At 46.8% G+C, this 17,033-nt stretch overlaps 1 protein-coding gene across 1 annotated transcript in view; it reads right to left on the bottom strand.

The window, feature by feature from the left end:
- STAG3 (stromal antigen 3) overlaps positions 1-17,033 on the bottom strand; it is a 33,710-nt gene that overhangs the window by 2,709 nt on the left and 13,968 nt on the right. Inside the window, exons 10-31 of the mRNA XM_007955883.1 lie at positions 16,545-16,643; positions 16,260-16,339; positions 15,848-15,955; positions 15,465-15,579; positions 15,232-15,337; positions 14,955-15,058; positions 14,626-14,718; positions 14,417-14,506; positions 13,973-14,173; positions 13,781-13,851; positions 13,573-13,660; positions 13,027-13,107; positions 12,856-12,948; positions 12,562-12,724; positions 12,293-12,435; positions 11,018-11,119; positions 9,421-9,569; positions 9,044-9,172; positions 8,799-8,956; positions 1,406-1,577; positions 1,038-1,139; positions 662-755 (exon numbers count right to left, since the gene is read on the bottom strand). Of these exons, the coding sequence (XP_007954074.1) occupies positions 662-755; positions 1,038-1,139; positions 1,406-1,577; positions 8,799-8,956; positions 9,044-9,172; positions 9,421-9,569; positions 11,018-11,119; positions 12,293-12,435; positions 12,562-12,724; positions 12,856-12,948; positions 13,027-13,107; positions 13,573-13,660; positions 13,781-13,851; positions 13,973-14,173; positions 14,417-14,506; positions 14,626-14,718; positions 14,955-15,058; positions 15,232-15,337; positions 15,465-15,579; positions 15,848-15,955; positions 16,260-16,339; positions 16,545-16,643 (2,541 nt within the window). The remainder of the gene's footprint in view (positions 1-661; positions 756-1,037; positions 1,140-1,405; positions 1,578-8,798; positions 8,957-9,043; positions 9,173-9,420; positions 9,570-11,017; positions 11,120-12,292; positions 12,436-12,561; positions 12,725-12,855; positions 12,949-13,026; positions 13,108-13,572; positions 13,661-13,780; positions 13,852-13,972; positions 14,174-14,416; positions 14,507-14,625; positions 14,719-14,954; positions 15,059-15,231; positions 15,338-15,464; positions 15,580-15,847; positions 15,956-16,259; positions 16,340-16,544; positions 16,644-17,033) is intronic.

Genomic DNA, 17,033 nt, shown 5'->3' with positions numbered 1-17,033 from the left:
TGTTTTGTATAAAAGCTCCACTGTATGTATGACGAGTGGTTAAGAAGAGTTAAGTAGTTAACTCGACAAAGTTACCCGTTGGTAGAACTGAGTTGAACTCAGGTCATCTAACTCCAAAGTCTATGCTTTCCACTATACTGGTAGCATTTCCTCCTGGGGAAGCAGTTAGGCTACAAAAAGCAGTAACATGGAAGTGGGGCAGCCCTCTAAAGTAGAGAGGCGGGAAGGGCAGTAGGGGAGCATGTGTGTGTGTGAGTGTATATTGGTGTGCATGCGTGTGTGTATGTGTGTGTATTTGTGTGGTGGTGAGACTTATTGCATGGGCTGAAAGGTTGGATTAGATGACTTTCTGTCTCGAGCTCTAGGGTTCTTCCCAATTCTTAGGACAATCTTAGGAGTTCAGGAGTAACAATACTTATTTAAGGATTAGGGTGCTATTCCAGTTCTTTTGGTATTCTGTTATTTCTTAAACCAAAGTAAACAGCAAAGCCCAAAGCAATCTACTGATTCCTCTCCTCCACTCTGATTCTTTCAAAAAGCCTGAAGCAGCTTTTGGAGACAAGGGCCCCATGGGGCCTGCCGGGAGCCAAGCAATCTAGCTTCCCTCTTTCTCTTCTCTGTCCCTCCTTGCAGAGCAAGAAGGGAATGCTGGTCCTCTTACCTTGTCGGTGTCTAGCCACTCTTCACTGGAGTCATCCTGAATCACCAGCCCTTCCTCTTCCTCTTCTTCCTCCTCCTCCTCCATTAGTCTGAGTCTGATGGTGGTAGCAGAGTGAGCTTTCCAAACGGTTCTCTCAGGGCTCCTGAGAGTCTCAGAGGTACCTCAGGGGAGCAGGGTGGGCAGCAGGCAGAGCCAGGCTCTAGGCCCCACTCCTCCTGCAGTCAGAGCACATCTACTCATATCCACTATCCCAACCAGGGTCGCACAGGGACAAAGGGTTCTGACTCAAGTCAGTCCAAAGAACCACAGGATAAGGGGAGAACCCTCTCACGGTGGGAGACCTGAAGTGAAGTGAGAAGATGGCAGGAAAGCTCACCGGGTCATTCGATTGCCCAGTCCAGGACCTGAAGAGTGGAGTGGAGTGTGGAAACGCTGTGGACCTGAGTAACTGGGCCACTGGGTGTCTGAAAGAGGCTGGCTGTTGGGAATGAAGTAGGATCAGTGACAGAAGATGAGAGTAAAGGGTACAAAGGGGGGGCAAAGTGGACGGTGCTGAAGTGGAGAGAAGCTCAGAGTAGGGTGAAAAAGAATTTATAAAAAATTAAAAAAAAAAAAAAGGAAAGGATTAAAAAAGAATCAGAGAATGGGAGAGGCTGCAGCAGGGAGCAGACTAAAAGCTGGAAGCTGGAGACTGCAAGCTACTGACCTGGGAAGCCAGAGACCAGCTGCTCGCAGGGCCCTCACCTGTGGGTGAGCTCAGATGCTGAGCCCTCTTCTTCTTCTACCTCTTCTAACCCCCCCAGGGGCTGCCGACTCTTCACAGCGGTGGAGGTGAGGGTGGGGGTGGGTGGGATGCTGTTCAGCTGTAGGCTTTCTTCGTGGGAGGAAGAGGCATCTCCTTTCGGCATCGAGGGGCCTGCAAAGAAGATGTACATATTAACTGTGGACAAGACGCTTCGACTTTTTTAAGAGCTGCCCAATATTTGGTGAGAGACCAGTCCACAGAGACCAGGTTCTGCATCCTGCTTCAGTGAGTAGCAGCTGGAGTCCTAAAAGCGTGTGAGTAGCCATCTAAGGTGCAATGACTGGTCTCTCCCTGTCTGGAACAAGGAAGGCTGAAGAAAATCAAAGATGCAGGAAACAACCTGAAGGACTAGTGGAACACATGAACCCCAGCCTCCATGATGCAGAGACTAGAAGGACTAAATGGTGACCAGCCACCACTGCTGATCTCTCTGAAAGGGATCACAGTAAGAGGTCCAGTATAGAGTGGAGGGAAATGTGGAACCAAACTCAAAATCAGAAAAAAGATCAGGCTTACTGGTCTGATGAAGACTGGTGGAACCTCAGAGACCATGGCCCTTAGACATCCTTCAAGCTAGGAAGTGAACAGCCAAACAACAGAAAAACATGGAAGGTGAACAGTAGTTATCAGGAGGGTATGCACTTATCACAATAACCAAGCAGACAGCATCTGCCTGGGAATAGAGCCAGGAAGGTGGGAGAGGATGAGAAGGATGGATGAAGGGATGGGGTAGACATAGGGAAGAAGTGGAGATGATGCTATTCCAGAGTGCATTGCAGTAAACATCACAGAACAGAATGTGTAGGGATTGTTGAATGGAAAACCAAATTGCCTGTAAATTTCCACCCAAATCACAATTTAAAAAAAAAAAAGAAAGAAAATGGTACATGTATTTAAAAAAAAAAAAAAAAGGATGTGTTAGAGGAAAATGGAGAATCTGTATGACTTAATTCTACTATGACTCAAAAGTGAGAGGAAGCTGATACATAGCTCTTTGTGCTAAAAAGAAAGGCTTACAGAGGCCTCTCTAGGCCTTGACCAAGAAAAACTTACAATACAGCTTAGAAAACAAGAGAGAAGAGAAAACGTACACTGCACACATAAACATCTCAGCACAAATGGAGCCTGGATTCCCTACGACTGAAAGGTCGGAACAGAAATTGGTCTGCGTTAATCAACAAAAACACATAGGATCCTATTCACTGAAGAGATCCCTGGTGAGAAAAAGCATAAAATTTCAATATAGCTTTGTGACCACAAGTTAGGCTGGAAGGATGAGGGGCAGGGAGGGACAGGAAAATGAAGGGATTTTCTGAAGGCCAGACAAGTTTTGATATGAAGGTTGAGTGAGGCAATGGGGATCGAGATGTTTAAGGGCCACTCTCCTCCAGAGCGCAGAGCCCTGGTGGCGCTGTGGTTAAGTACTTGGTAACGCTGGTAGTTTGAATCCACCAGCTGCTCCGTAGGAGAAAGATGGGGCAGTCTGCTTCTGTACTCAAAACTCACCACTGTAGAGTCGGCTCTAACTCATAGCGACCCCTCCTTGGGTTTCCGAAGCAGTATCACTACGGAACTAGATTGCCCAATCTTGCTTCCAAGGAGTGGCTAGTGGGTTTAACTGCCAACCTTCTAGTTAGCAGTCAAATGCCTTAGGCACTACACCACCAGAGCTCCTGTAAGGATTACCAAATCCAGTGCCATCAAGATTCCAACTCGTAGCAACCCCCAGTGGGTTTCTAAGATGGTAAAATACAGCCTTGAAAACCCTATGTTGTGTTGTTATGTGCTGTCGAGTCGGACCTGACTCATAGCGACCCCTCCTTGGGTTGCTGAGGCAGTATCACTACGGAAGTAGATCGCCCAAACTTCCTTCCGAGGAGTGGCTGGTAGGTTTGAACCACCAGCCTTGTGGTTAGCAGTCAAGTGCCTTAGGCACTATGCTACCAGAGCTCCCAGGGAAGTCCTACTCTGTCCTATGGAATTGCTGTGTGTGGGAACAAACTTGATGGTAACAGGTGTGGTTCTGTGGTCTCCTCCAGAGATCCAAGAAGTGGCAGAGAACAAAGAATCCAAAGACGCCTGAGAAAATCCATGGAAAACAATTTTAAAATGTAAGTTAAACTGATGATGTTAGTATTTGTGAACTATAAATATTCATACTCTATTACCCTCCCCTCTCCATAGTCATTGTGTAAACTAAAAACTACACAAGATGAACGTGAGTTGCTACTGATTTAAGCAGAGGGTTACATGGAAGAGCCATGCCTGTGAGCTAACATACTGAGAGGAAACCTGGGTTCCCAGCAGATGGCAGCACGAACCTTAGGGAACCCAGGGCTCTGGGTTGAGACGAGTGGAAAAGTGTTCGACTTCTGCTTCACCACCACTTTACCTCTCCCCTCTATGTGAGCAAGGAGCTCTGGTGGCGCAGTGGTTAAAGTACTCGGCTGTGAACTAAGTGTGGCAGTTTGAACCCACCAGCTGTTCCGTGGGAGAAAGATGAGGCAGTCTGCTTCCATGAAGGCTTACATACAGCCTTGGAAACCCTACGGGGTTCTCTGTCCTGTAAGGTTGCTATGAGTTGCAATCGACTTTATGACAGTGGGTCCATGTGAGTGACTCCCACAAGGGCGGCCACAGCCAGGCTGCATTTCAGAGCTCCAGAACCCCATCTCTAGTCAACTGCTTGACATTTCCACTTGGATATATTTCTGTTACCTTGAATTCATTAGTCAAAAATTGAGCTTCTCTTTCCAAAACTGGCTTCCCTTCCTGACTTCCTATCTTCACCCCTTGTTTAAGGAGCTCTGGTGGCATAGTGCCTAAGGTATTTGACTGCTAACCAGAAGGCTGATGGTTCAAACCTACCAGCCACTCCTCGGAAGGAAGACTGGGCAATCTACTTCCAATAGAGAGATGGCCTTGGAAACCCAAGGAGGGGTTTGCCTCGACAGCAGTGAGTCTGGTTTTTTGGAGTTTGGTGGCACAGAGGGTAAGGCATTTGGCTGTTAACCACAAGGCCAGTGACTCAAACCCACCAGAACCTTTGCAGGAGTATGAGACAATCTGCTTCTGTAAAGATTTACAGCCTTGGAAACCCCATGAGGGTTGCTATGAGTTAGGAATGACGATGGCAGTGGGTTTGGTTTTGTTTTATCCTTTATTTAGTCTTTCAGGCTCAGTAGCAGTCTTTTCTTCCCACTGTACCTGAGTTTTATTAAAACAAAACAAAACAAAACAAAAACTCACTGCCATTGAGTCGTTTCCAACTCATAGTGACCCTCTCCTTGGGTTTCCAAGGTGGTATCTCTACGGAAGTAGATTGCCCAATCTTCCTTCCAAGGAGTGGCTGGCAGGTTTGAACCACCAGCCTTCTGGTTAGTAGTCAGATGCCTTAGGCACTACACCACCAGAGCTCCCTGACTTTCATTAGTCACCTTATTAATTCTCACAAGGCCAGACTAAAGCAGCCCTTCCCAGCCATGCTGGGTGAGGCACTGTTACACATTAACGCATGTACAAACTACTATGACGGCTTCTACTTTTTTCAGAAAATAATACTTTATTGTGTTTTCAGCAAATGTTGACACAGCGGTTTAGGTTCTCATCCAACAATTTCTACACGTGCTGTTCAGTGACACTGGTTATGTTCCTCACAACGCAGCACGAGCATTCTCCTTATTGCCGCTTCCATTAACCTAGTTTCCCAGACCCCTACGTTCTCATCTTTGTTTTAATGTAACTGTGGACCGCCTGGCCTCATGTGGGTGATTTTTTTAAAGGAGCACAGTACTTACGGGTGACAGTCATTATTTTTTGAGTCAATCTGTTATTTAGCTACAAGGTGACCTCAGGAGTTAGTTTCAGTTCAAGATTTAAAGAGGTTTTAGTCATGGGGAGTCCTCTAGTCTCAACCAGCCCAGTAGGTCTGAGTTTTGTTTGTTCTGCTCCACGTTTTTCTCCCCTTCTCTCAGGGTCCTTCTATGGTGGCCCTGATCAGAAACATATAATGGCTTCTGAACTAACAGCTCTACCTTCTATTTCTTCTCGATTCTGCATACCGCCACCAGATTAATCTGAAAATACTTTTTTCAATGTAACACTCTCCTGCTCAAAAGCCAACAGTGGTAAACCATCCTGTGTAGAGTATGGTTCAAATGCCTTTTGTTTAAATGGTCTCCACACTTTGGCTCCAACAGGAACTGTGCTTGCCCTGATCGCCAAGAACTCCTACAACGTCCAATTCTTCCCACTCACCACCCACTGCCACCGAGTTGATTCAGACTCACAGCCACCCTACAGGGCAAAGCAGAACCGCTCCATCGGGTTTCCAAGAAGCAGACTGCCTCATCTTTCTCAATAAATATCTGTTGCTTGAACAACTGAATCAACCTTTTCAGTTTTATCTGAACTTTCCTTAACTTCCACCTTCTTGGTAAAATTTTCATGGATCAACCTAACTTATAGTGCCACCTTCATTCTCCGAAGTCTATAGAATTCACCTGTACAAACCCCTTGACAGTCATCATTTACTGGTGAGTGGTAAGAACTCAAATGTTCTATAAATGTATTTCCTCTTTCCTGTTAGATAGTAAGCTGCTTGAGGACCCTCAAGGCCTCTACAACACAGCATTGAGTAGCTCCTTAACAAAGATTTATGGGGAGCTTTGGTGGCACAGTGGTTAAGCCATTTGGCTGCTAACCAAAAGGTCAGCAGTTCATACCCACCAGCTGCTCCACAGGAGAAAGGGAAGGCACCCTGCTTCCAGAAAGATTTTACAGCCTTGCCTGGTGAGACCCCTGAGACTGAAGCCCCTAGTTACAGCAACTGAACTCACTCCTTTCAACTAAACAACAGGCATACAGGGTGAACATTTATGTCAGGTAGATATACTTCTTGGAGTGATCTACCATGGGAGAACAGAGAAAGGCAGTAGATAGCTGAAGAGGTGGGAGGGAAGGGCACAGGGAAGAGGCAACTACAGAGAGAAAGTGGGAAAAGAGCTGTTACATTGTAAGGAATTGCAGTTAATGTAAAAAAAAAAAATTATTTTTAATTTTTAAAAAAAGGATTTACAGCCTGTCCTATAGGGTTGCTGTGAGTCAGAATTGACTTGATGGTAGTGGGTTTTTTTTTTTTTTTTTTAACAAAAATTGATTAGTTGGCTGATTAAAGCAGAGTGCCCTGGTGGTAGGAGACATGACTTTAGGTGACACACAGAAGACATTTAGAAAGAAGTCACACTCTACCTCACAGCAAATACAAAAATTAGTTCAAAATGGATCACAGACCAAACGTAGGGGCAAAACTCTAAAACTGGAAGAAAAGATAGGAGTAAATCTTGATGACTTTGGACTAGGCCATGGTTTCTTAAGATATGACACCAAAAGATCAAAGAATAAGACAACATAAACTGGATTTTATCAAAAGTCAAACTTTTGTTTTTCAAACACAATCAAGAAAGTGAAAAGATAACCCACAGGATGGAAGGTAACATTTGCAAATCATGTATCTGTTAAGGGTCTTGAATCTAGAATATATAAGGAACTCCGACAACTCAACAATAAAAAAGACAAATCACCTAGTTTAAAAAGAAGCAAAGGATTTGAGTAGGAATTTCTCCACGAAGATACACAAATGGGCCACAGGCACAGGAAAAGATATCCCACATTATTAGCCATTGTTGTTGTTGTTATGTGCCGTCGAGTCGGACCCAACTCATAGTGACCCCTCCTTGGGTTTCCGAGGCACTATCACTACAGAAGTAGATTGCCCCATCTTCCTTCCGAGGAGTGGCTGGTGGATTTGAACCGCCAGCTTTCTGGTTAGCAGTCAAGTGCCTTAGGCACTATGCTACCAGTGCTCCCTTATTAGCCATTAGGGAAATGCAAATCAAAACTACAGTGAGATACTATTCCAAAACCACTAAGAAGGATAAAAAAAAAAGACAGACTTGTGTTGACAAGGATGAGGAGAAACTGGAACGCTCATGCATTACTGGTGGGAATGTAAAAGGGGCAGCCACTTTGGAAAACTTTGGCAGTTTCTCAAAATGCTGAACACAGCTACCAAATGACCCAGCAATTCTACTCCTACACAGGTATATTCCATGAGAATTGAAAATAAATAGCCCTACAAGAGAATGTCCACTGCAGCATTATTCATCATCATTAAAAAGTGGAAACCACCCAAATGTCCATCAATTGATGGATGAGTAGATAAATGCTATGTGGTCTATCCATACAAGGAAGTATTATTTAGCCATAAAAAGGAATGAAGTACTGATGCATTCTACAACTAGGATGAACCGTGAAAACATGATGCTTTGTGAAAGAAGTCAGACCCACAGGCCATATGTTGTGACACATGTAAATGAGAAGTTCAGAACAGGCAACTCCACAGAGGCAAAAGGTAGATTACTGACTGTTTATGACTTGGGTGATGGGGAGGATGGGGACTAACAGCTAACGGATGTGGGGTTTCCTTTAGGGTAATGAAAATGTTCTAAAACTGAATAGTGGTGATGGCTGTATGACCTTGTGATTTACTAAAAGCCCCTGGATTGTAGACTTTAAAAGGGCAAATTTTTATTTAGTACATGAATTATATGTCAATAAAGCTGCTACATTAAAAAGTCACATAATTTTTAACAAGCAGGAATAAACAAATACTAGAACACTAAATTTGTGATTTCTAAGTCTCAAGATGAGACTACATTAAAAACAAAAAAAGGAAATTAGCTTAAAGAAAAAGGCTTAGGTAATAGGACAGGTGATGATCTAAAGGCAAAAATCATGTAGTTGCACAAAAATCTCTAAAATTGGAAAATAACAGAATATTGTATGTTAAGGAGGGACTCCTACTCTCAGTTCCTCCTTTGGTTGTATCATTAGTTTGTTTTTCACAGAAGTTTGCTATTTCTAGTTGGCTTCATACACTTCAAGGTAAACCCTGAAGAGAATGAGTATTTCTAATAATAGATAAACCAGAAACAACCCAAACTCACACTGCATCAGTCGTAGCCGACTGATAGCGACCCCTCCTTGGGTTTACAAGGCAGTATCACTACGGAAGTAGATTGCCCAATCTTCATTCTGAGGAGGGGCTGGTAGGTTTGAACCGCCAACCTTCTGGTTAGCAGTCAAATGCCTTAGGCACTATGCTACCAGAGTTCCTATGATAATAGATTCTCAATTATTTTTGACTAAAAGTCAAAGTTTGAAGGAGGCAAGAGGTCATAACTGCTGCTTATCTGAGTAGCAGCATAAAGGAAACAGGGCCTCACACCCTGATATCAGTACGCATGCATATAACACACACACACACTTTACCTTCAATGCGCCTCTTCTTGGAGCGGGGGTAGCCCTGAGGGCTGGTCTCAGCAGTGCTCTCTAGAGGGCTGAGGGAGTGGCAGTAAGTGGTGACTGGACCCCAGGGATGGCCAGGTACTTGGGGGACACGCTGCAGACGCTTTTCCAGGTAGGACAGGCTAAGGGAGGGGTGGGATGAAGAGGCTGAAGTGGCCACAGGGCCCTCACCACCCCTTCTTCCCTATCCACCAGTGGCACTAACTTACAGTAGCTGCTTGTCTTGATGGAAGAGTCTAGGAGAAAATTCTGAAAGGAGCTCCAAGAAGGCCAGGTTTGGGGGCTGACTGGAGGAATCAGCTGGAGGAAGCTCAGACAAGGAGAACTTGATGCCTTCCCTTGGTTGGACAGAATTATTTTAGGAAGACAGTCCCTTCCTGGTTCCATCCTGGGGACTGGGACTCCTGTCCATGTACCTCCTCCCTCAAGGTGGTCTATCAGAGCAGAGCCACCCACTGACCTATCTACTTGACATGTTTATTATCCTCCCACCAAGACCTCATTCCCAGCTCTCCCCCTCCACAGCCTCTGGCTCACCCTCTTAGGACTATCCAAGTACCTTGACTTCCAACCAATACTTCCTTACTTGTGTAGCATGACCACAAGATCACGGTTCTGTAGCTGCTGGGGTCCAAAGCTCAAGGCAAACCTCCGGGCCAGGTCCCTCATCTCAATGAAGGCTGGAAGCTCATTCAGGCCTTCGGGCCCCTGTTCCTGCAGCAGCTCTGTGTACAGCTGTGTCCAGGAGACACGGTCCATTTGCGAAAGGGAGAAACAAGATGGAAACAGAGAAGCACAGCATTCCCTTCTCTGCCCAGAAATGCAAAAAGGCCACCTACTGCTTTTACTTCTTCCCTCCCAAGATACCGTCTTATCCCTGAACCCCTACATCAGAGTGCGTCTTTGCTCCTTGCGGTGTAGTAAATTATTTAGTGTGGCTTTTCTACCCATAAGTCTTTGTAAACTCCAAGGTGGGATTTTCTATGAGCAAATGAGGAGCTCCTGATTGCTGAAGGTGTCCACCTGGAGTGTTTCTGTTGGGCATGGCACAAAACAATGTTCTGGGAGGTACCCACTCTCTCTCAGGTGCTTAGAGTTCTGATGCTATGATTAGCTAGTTTGACCACCCTGCCGGGCTCAAAAGGAGGCCTCCTAGAGGCAGAACTCTCTCTGACTGCTGGTGGAGGAAGACGTGCTGCCGAAAGAGACACGCGTTCCTGAAGGAGACATGTGCTGTTGGGAAAGAGACGCAAGAGACACGCATAGCTGAGTGAGACACCGAGGGACCAGTACTGCTGGGAAAGAGACTGTGAGAGACTGTTGGCTGAGAGACGGTGGGCTGGAGAGAGAGACTGAGCATTTTTCCTTAACTCAAATTGTAGCTTGGTGCTTCCCTAATAAACCTCATAATCTGTGAGTTCTGTGTGGCCACTGCAGCGAATTATCGAACCCAGGAGAGAGGTGGTGGGTGCTTTGGGAGGAACGGTTGGAGAAAGGGCTGGAGGGAGGCAGCATGTCTGGCCTTGTAGGAATAGGCCTTGGGTTACTGCTGGTAACCCTGTTTTCCCCTTGTGGGATTAGAGGAGGTCAGAACATGTGGCCTCCTTGCCGTTTTTGCACTCCTCCAATAATAAAAATAGCTTCAGCAATTGTGATAGAGGCTGATAGAAAACAGACTGAATAAAAATCCCTAGCACTTTTTTTGTTGAGGAGTTCTGGTGGCATAGTGGTTAAGGCATTTGCCTGCTAAACAAGAGTTCAGCACTTCAAACCCACCAGCTGCTCAGTGGGAGAAAGATGGGACAGTCTACTTTTGTAAAGATTTACAGCCTTGGATACCCAATGGGGGTTGCTATGAGTCAGAATCCCCTAGAAGGCAGTGAGCTATCACTATTTTGTTGGTGATATCATGTTCAACTGGTATTGAAACTTCTACAGAGCTGGGGTAGATACTGCTCAGCCAATTAAAAAATACTTTATACGATTAAAAAAAAATACTTTATACGATTAAAAAAAAATACTTTCTAAGGGTCTCCTAGGTATGAGGGAACCTGTCATACACAGTAAAAGATAAAAAATAAACTTGAAAGATCCTGCTCTTAAGGTTGAGGGTGGGTAGGAAAGCTTGTGGATTACAGGGAGGGCCTGTCACAGGCCTGAGGGCCTCTGGGCCGGAGGAGTACCTGCTTGAGGCTCAGCAACAGAATTTGAGAACAATGGCTTCGGTCAATCTGCCTCGCTCTCGTTAATGTTTCCTTGATGATGTCGCCATAGTCGTTGTAGAACTGAGAGAGAGGAAGTAGAGACAGCAATGGGTGACCAAGGGAAAGGGCTGTTTCCATTCTGTTTCCTCCTTCACGTCCTTAAGGGAGCTTTGGCCGCATAGTGGGTAGGCATTTGGCTGCTAACTAAGTCGGTGGTTCAAACCCACCAACTGCTCTGTGGGAGGAAGATGAGGCAATCTACTTCTGTAAACATTCACAGCCTTGGAAACCCAATGGGGGTCACTGTGAGTCGGAATCTATTTGATGGCAGTGGGTTTGGTTCTTTGGTTTGGTCACGTTCCTAACATGTCTCCTTCTAATGTACTGTGGGTAGGGGAAATGAATTCAAGCATAAAATAACCTGACTAGAGCTCATCTCCAGCTCACAGATGCACAGCCCAAATAAATTTAGACAAATAAATAAGAAACTGTGCCCTGAGCCCATCTTTGGAGAAGATGAGTAGTGAACCTGCTGGTTCCCCTCTGATCCAGCACTGAAGTATCCCCTAATTTGCCTCTCTGTCCCCACCAGAACAAAAGCCCCATGAAGGCAGGAGTTTTTGTCTGTTTTGTTCACTGCTGTGTCCTTAGGGTCTAGAATGATGTTTAGCACACAGTAGGTGCTCAGTGAACAGAAATTAATGCAATAGTGGGCTGAGAAACCAAGGTACACACACATCTAGGCATCTTGGAAGGCCTGATCCCTCTTCTGGTTTTCTGTTTCTTTCTTACATTAGTCCATTGCATAGACTGGAATGAGAAAAAATCAAGATCTCTGGCTAGGAAGAATAAGACACTTCTCCTCCAAAGAACTTCTTCCTCTTATTTAACGGCTTTCTCTCTATCATTATTTACTACTAAGTCTCTTCTCTTTGTCCCTTCATTCTAAACTCCTAATGCTGTTTCCCTAAAGCATTATGACTGCTAACCAAAAGGTCAGTGGTCTAAACCCACTAGCCACTCTCTGCAGGAGAAAGATGAGGCAGTTTACTTCTTCTGTCCACTGGAAACCCTATGGGGCAGTTTTACTCTGCCCTAAAGGGTAGCTATGTGTTGGAATCAACTTGATGACAATGGGTTTGGTTTTGGTTTTGTCCTTTAAACCTCATATCCCACCCTCCTTTCTGTAGTGCTGTAGTGTTTGAAGCCTTGGCGTGGCCCCTTCTCCTGTATTTCTACAGGCCCCCACTGTACCTTGTTGTAGTGTTTGAACACATCAGAGGCTGCCTCCATGTCCAGCACCCCATAGAGCAGCAGCTTGCAGAACCCAGCCAGGAGGCGGCGCCGCTGGTGGAGCTGCTCTATCTGTAAGTGATCCTCCTGGGAGTTACCTGACCCTGAACCGCCAAATGCAGAAATGAAAGATTAGAAACACAGACTGACGCCTCTTGCCCCATATTCCTGAGCCAGGCCCAAGCCCCAACCCTTCCTGAGACCCAGACCCAGAGCCCCTGCACTACTGCCCAGGTCTCCAGGCTGGATGAAGACATGGTCCATGAGGAAGCTGGCCAGCTCAGACTGGAGAGTGACCTCAGGAACAAAAACGAGGGGTCTAAGGAAATCGCATCCTCCTACAGTCATCTGAGGGCTGAAGATGAGAAGTAGGTCACTTAATAAGGTAAAAGCCTGTTGGAGAAGAGGGAAAAATAAAAAGAATGTTTACCAAGACAAATTAAATAACTAATTTCTCTTTGGAATGGGGTCTCCTCAGACCACGAGAGGGATCAGGCCCTGCTCTCACTTGAGTCAACTCTCACCTGCTCCTGGATCTCAGAGTCCACATCTGAGAGGCAGCTCTGGCAGACTTCACAGAAGGCCACCATTCTGCCCTTCAAATTCAACAGCTGCTTCTGTGGAGATAGTGGATACAAGGAGAGATGAACAGAGCCTCATTTCTTTTCCCCTTCCCTGCTCAGATCCATACCCACCTCAGAAACATCAGATCCAGAAATGTGGGTCAGCAACCAGAGGATGGAAAAATAGACAAGACTCAAGGCTGGAAGGATCACCTATAACAACCAAGAGAGAAAAAAGAAAAACGATGGGTGAACCAGGAGAGACAGGGGAAGGGAGAAAGAGGGGAAGACAAGCAGGCAGATACACAGAAGCAGTGACAAGAGAACCAACGAGATTACAGACCCGACCCCTTTTCTGCTGGGAAGAACTGAGAGCTCTGACATTCTTCAGAGGCTTCTATGGTGGCTGGAAACGCTACCTCTCCCTAAATTTATTCACATTCCCCAAAATCCTTCAACTGCATCCTTGACTCCCAGAAAACCAGAGAGAATGGCTGTTTTCAGGAACTGGGAAGTCTAGTCCACCTTCCAAGAGTGGGACAGTAAGACTGGCAGCTCCTAATCCTCCTCCCTTGTCCTCATGCCTGGGAGTGGAAGCTCCTAGAAGAGGGGGCCACCTAGCACAGGGTCCTTTGAAACTCCTCTTTTTGCCTCCATGACTCCAACTTGTCTACTTGCCTGGCGAGGCACCTCTCCTGTATCCACAGCCTTCCGCAGGAGTTGGTAGCACGGCTCATAGAGCTCCCAGCGAGTCAGGTCATGGGCACTTGGGGGCAGGGGTGGGAGTAGGGGGGGAGGTAAATGTTAAATGGAAGATAACGTGAGGAACCAACTCCCCAGGCTGCCAGTACAAGTATTAGAGGAAGATGGAAGAAGCGTTGCTCACTTGTAAAAGGCAGAGAGGCGCTTTAGTGTGGCCGCCAGACTATATACCTCATCCTCATCTAGGAAGGAAGACTGCAAAAGGAAGAAGGCCCACAAGAGGATTTTTCCAAGAGCCCATAGATCCATATTCCCCTTCATGTGGTTCTTCTCCCCTTTAGTTTGGGGTGCCCCATCATTCAGCCCCAGCTGCTACCTGCAGTAGCTCTTCTAGCTCCTGCTGGAAGCGGTCGGTCAGTAGATCCACCAGTTGGCTGCGGGCAAAGTCCACCCGGCTGAAGAACGTGAACTCAGGCTTACAGAGCTGATAGAGGGCGTGAGCTCCGGCCTCAAGCACCGCTGGCTCAGCATGCTTCACCACCACCTCCTGGAGTTGCTCCAAGAGCAGCTCCAGGTGCTAGAGACAGAAACAGGAAGAGGATAGCGTTGCAGGGGCTGGGGAGGACAAGCCTTCTGGAGGGGAAGACAGAAAGAGAGAGATAAGAAACAGGGTTGAAAGCATTACACTTTAAGGGTAAGATGCCTAAGAAGGGAAGAGCTTACTGATTTTCTGGAACCCAGGCTCCTAAGAACCAGACAGAAGCCTGGGCTGATCAGGGGAGCAGCAAGGTATAGGAAATACGGTCTCGTCCCTGTTCACCTTCTCCAGGCGCCTGGTGCAGTAGATGTTGAGGTCAAAGTAGCTGAGAAGCTGCAGCAGAGGGGCCACCTTCTCGGCATCAGCTGAGAACTGTGGTGAGTGGAAAAGGAAATATGCTTATTGACTCTTGTGTTGCCGACTTCTACTCCTATTTCTCATCAAGACCTTTCCTTTCACTCGCTGGTACTGGGGCTGGGGGGTGAGTCTACCTTGGCCAGGAGCTGGGGCAGCAGCGGGATGAGGTGCTCAGTCAGCTTCACCTTGTCATCAGCTTGGATCTTACGTTCTTTAGAGGTTAAGCCCTGGAATTAGAGTGATGTTAGGGTGCATATATGTATCACTCCTCCCCACAATGTCATCTGCCCAGGAAGGAAAAGAGTATTCAGAAGCTCCCTGCAGAGTCTGTCCCCAGAAATGGAATTCTTTGAAGGGCAAAAGAAGGGACATTACATTCTAACCCAAGAGCTGAGGACAAAGATGGGCAGCACCTCCTGGATTTCATATTGCTAACCCATTCAGCATACCCCTCATGCCATACCTTCTTCCCAGTGATCCGCCCCACAGGTGGGTGGCCTTCTGAAGCTTGCCGGACACTGGACACAAGGATTTCTATCAGTGTGCTCTCCTGCACATCGCCCAGGTCTGGGTTGCGGGAGGGTCAGAAAAAGAGAATCACAAGTCAGCCACCCTCCATTTCCAAGCTCGCCCCATCTCCACGGCACCTGTGCTGCCTCTTAACCAATCAAGAAAGAAATATCCTGGTTGGCTACTAGGAGGCAAAGGTTCCCTGTGCCCAGGTACCACGTGGCACGCACTGTGATCCTTCTCCAGCAGCAGGCTTGTCAGACTGTCCCAGTCCTTCAGCTGAGACCCCGCACAGTCCCACAGGCTGTCTACTAAGTAAGCAGCATGGTTATGGAGCTGTGGAAGAGAGCACACATTAAATTACTGAAGACACATTCAACAACTCCTCTATAGTGTCACCCCCATCCTCCTCTACCTGATGGTCTCACGTACAACACCCAGACAACTCCTTCCCCCAGCTCACCTCGCTCTCCACAAAGAAGGTCAGCAGGAGGTGAAAGAAAGTCCTTTGGGAGCGTGGGCTTTGGTGTCGTTCTCTTCCACTGCCCGTTCTTGTCTCACACTCAGGGTAGAAGAGCCTGGTGGAATTGATACAGGGAAAGGATAAACATGGGAGGAAAGGAAGACTGGAATGATCAGCAGGGAGGGAAGAAATGGCCTATGGAGAAGTATAAAGGAAAAAGAGGTACAGAGCTAACAAAAGCCCCAAGGAACTGAGAGAGGACAGGAGACACCGAGTAAGATGTTAGTAACAGGTATGAGCAGCACTTCGAAGAGGAGCAGCAGATGATGGAGAGAACTATGAGGGTGGGGTTAGAGGAACGGAAGAAGAAGACCCCCACTCACTTCCAGTAGAGAAACTCTCCTGCAGCAGAGGCCAGGGCTCGGTTGGAGGCGTATACAACAGGGTAGACGCTTTCACAGTCTGTGTCTGTCAGCACCCCCTCCATGTTCCTGCCAAGAGAAAAGGAGAAAGGGGTGTGTGGACATGGATGACCATATTCTAGCACAGCTAATGGCAGAAACAAAAATGACAAAGGTATAACTCACAAAAAGGTTTGAAATGAGTGGAAGACAGAAAAAATGGAGAATTAGAGAAGATACGAAATCTTGTAACTCAGGAAAGGCCTCTATCTTTCAAGCTGTATATAAAAAGAGCCAACCTACGATAGGTGCAGGGACACAACTTTAGAAGGGCCTGCTTGATGCTGGAAAGGTGAAGGCCCATGACACTGGCCTCCCACTCCCCAGGACTCACTGCAGGATGAGCGTTAGCAGTCTGACGGCCTCCACTGCCACGTCATAATCTCTGTCCATAACCATGGAAACCATCCGATCCTGTGGGAAGGGGAACATCACTCAATGTCTCATTTTGCCCATTCCAAAACATCATGTCCTCTTAGAATTTCAGAGATTCCTATCAAGAGTGTAGAAGCAGTGTTGGGACTGCTATAGCTATAAGACAGCAGCAGAAGTGGACAGATACAGGGTGGGGAAAAGAGAGCCACAAGAGATAAGCAAAGGAGTGCCATCCCAACTTCACCTTGAAGCGGCTGGTGAAGAGCTCCAGGCGTGCAGTCAAGTCCCGGTTGCTGTACAGCCCTTCCAGAGCCTTCAGGCACTTCAGACGGACGTCTCGATGCTAGTGAGGAGTTGAACAAAAGGATGGCAGAGTGACTGACCATTCCTCTCCTCACCCCCACTAGGCCTCCACACTCTCCTCCTAGACTGCTCATTCCGGGTCTGGGCCTGTCTGTCCTCTGAACTGAGGACTCTGACAAGTCTCAGAGACAGTAAACAACAGCTACTAATTTAAAAATAAAAAACTGATCACAGTAGAATTTAGCAATCACACTGCAAAAACCGTTTAGCTACCACCCCAGTGCTCGTATTACCATCTGTCTCTAACTTGTTGTTTCTCAAAACACCTTTCTCCTCTCGACCTCAGCTTGTGAAGCATTCTACCTCCTGGACACGCCTTTCTCCTCTCGACCTCAGCTTGCGAAGCATTCTACCTCTTGGACGTCTTTCT

Source organism: Orycteropus afer, unplaced genomic scaffold, assembly GCF_000298275.1.
Source record: "Orycteropus afer afer isolate SDZICR_OR568_19922 unplaced genomic scaffold, OryAfe1.0 scaffold00542, whole genome shotgun sequence".
Taxonomy (NCBI): Eukaryota; Metazoa; Chordata; class Mammalia; order Tubulidentata; family Orycteropodidae; genus Orycteropus; species Orycteropus afer.
Note: the sequence above shows the minus strand (reverse complement) of the source record. Positions and strands in the feature narration are given on the sequence as shown.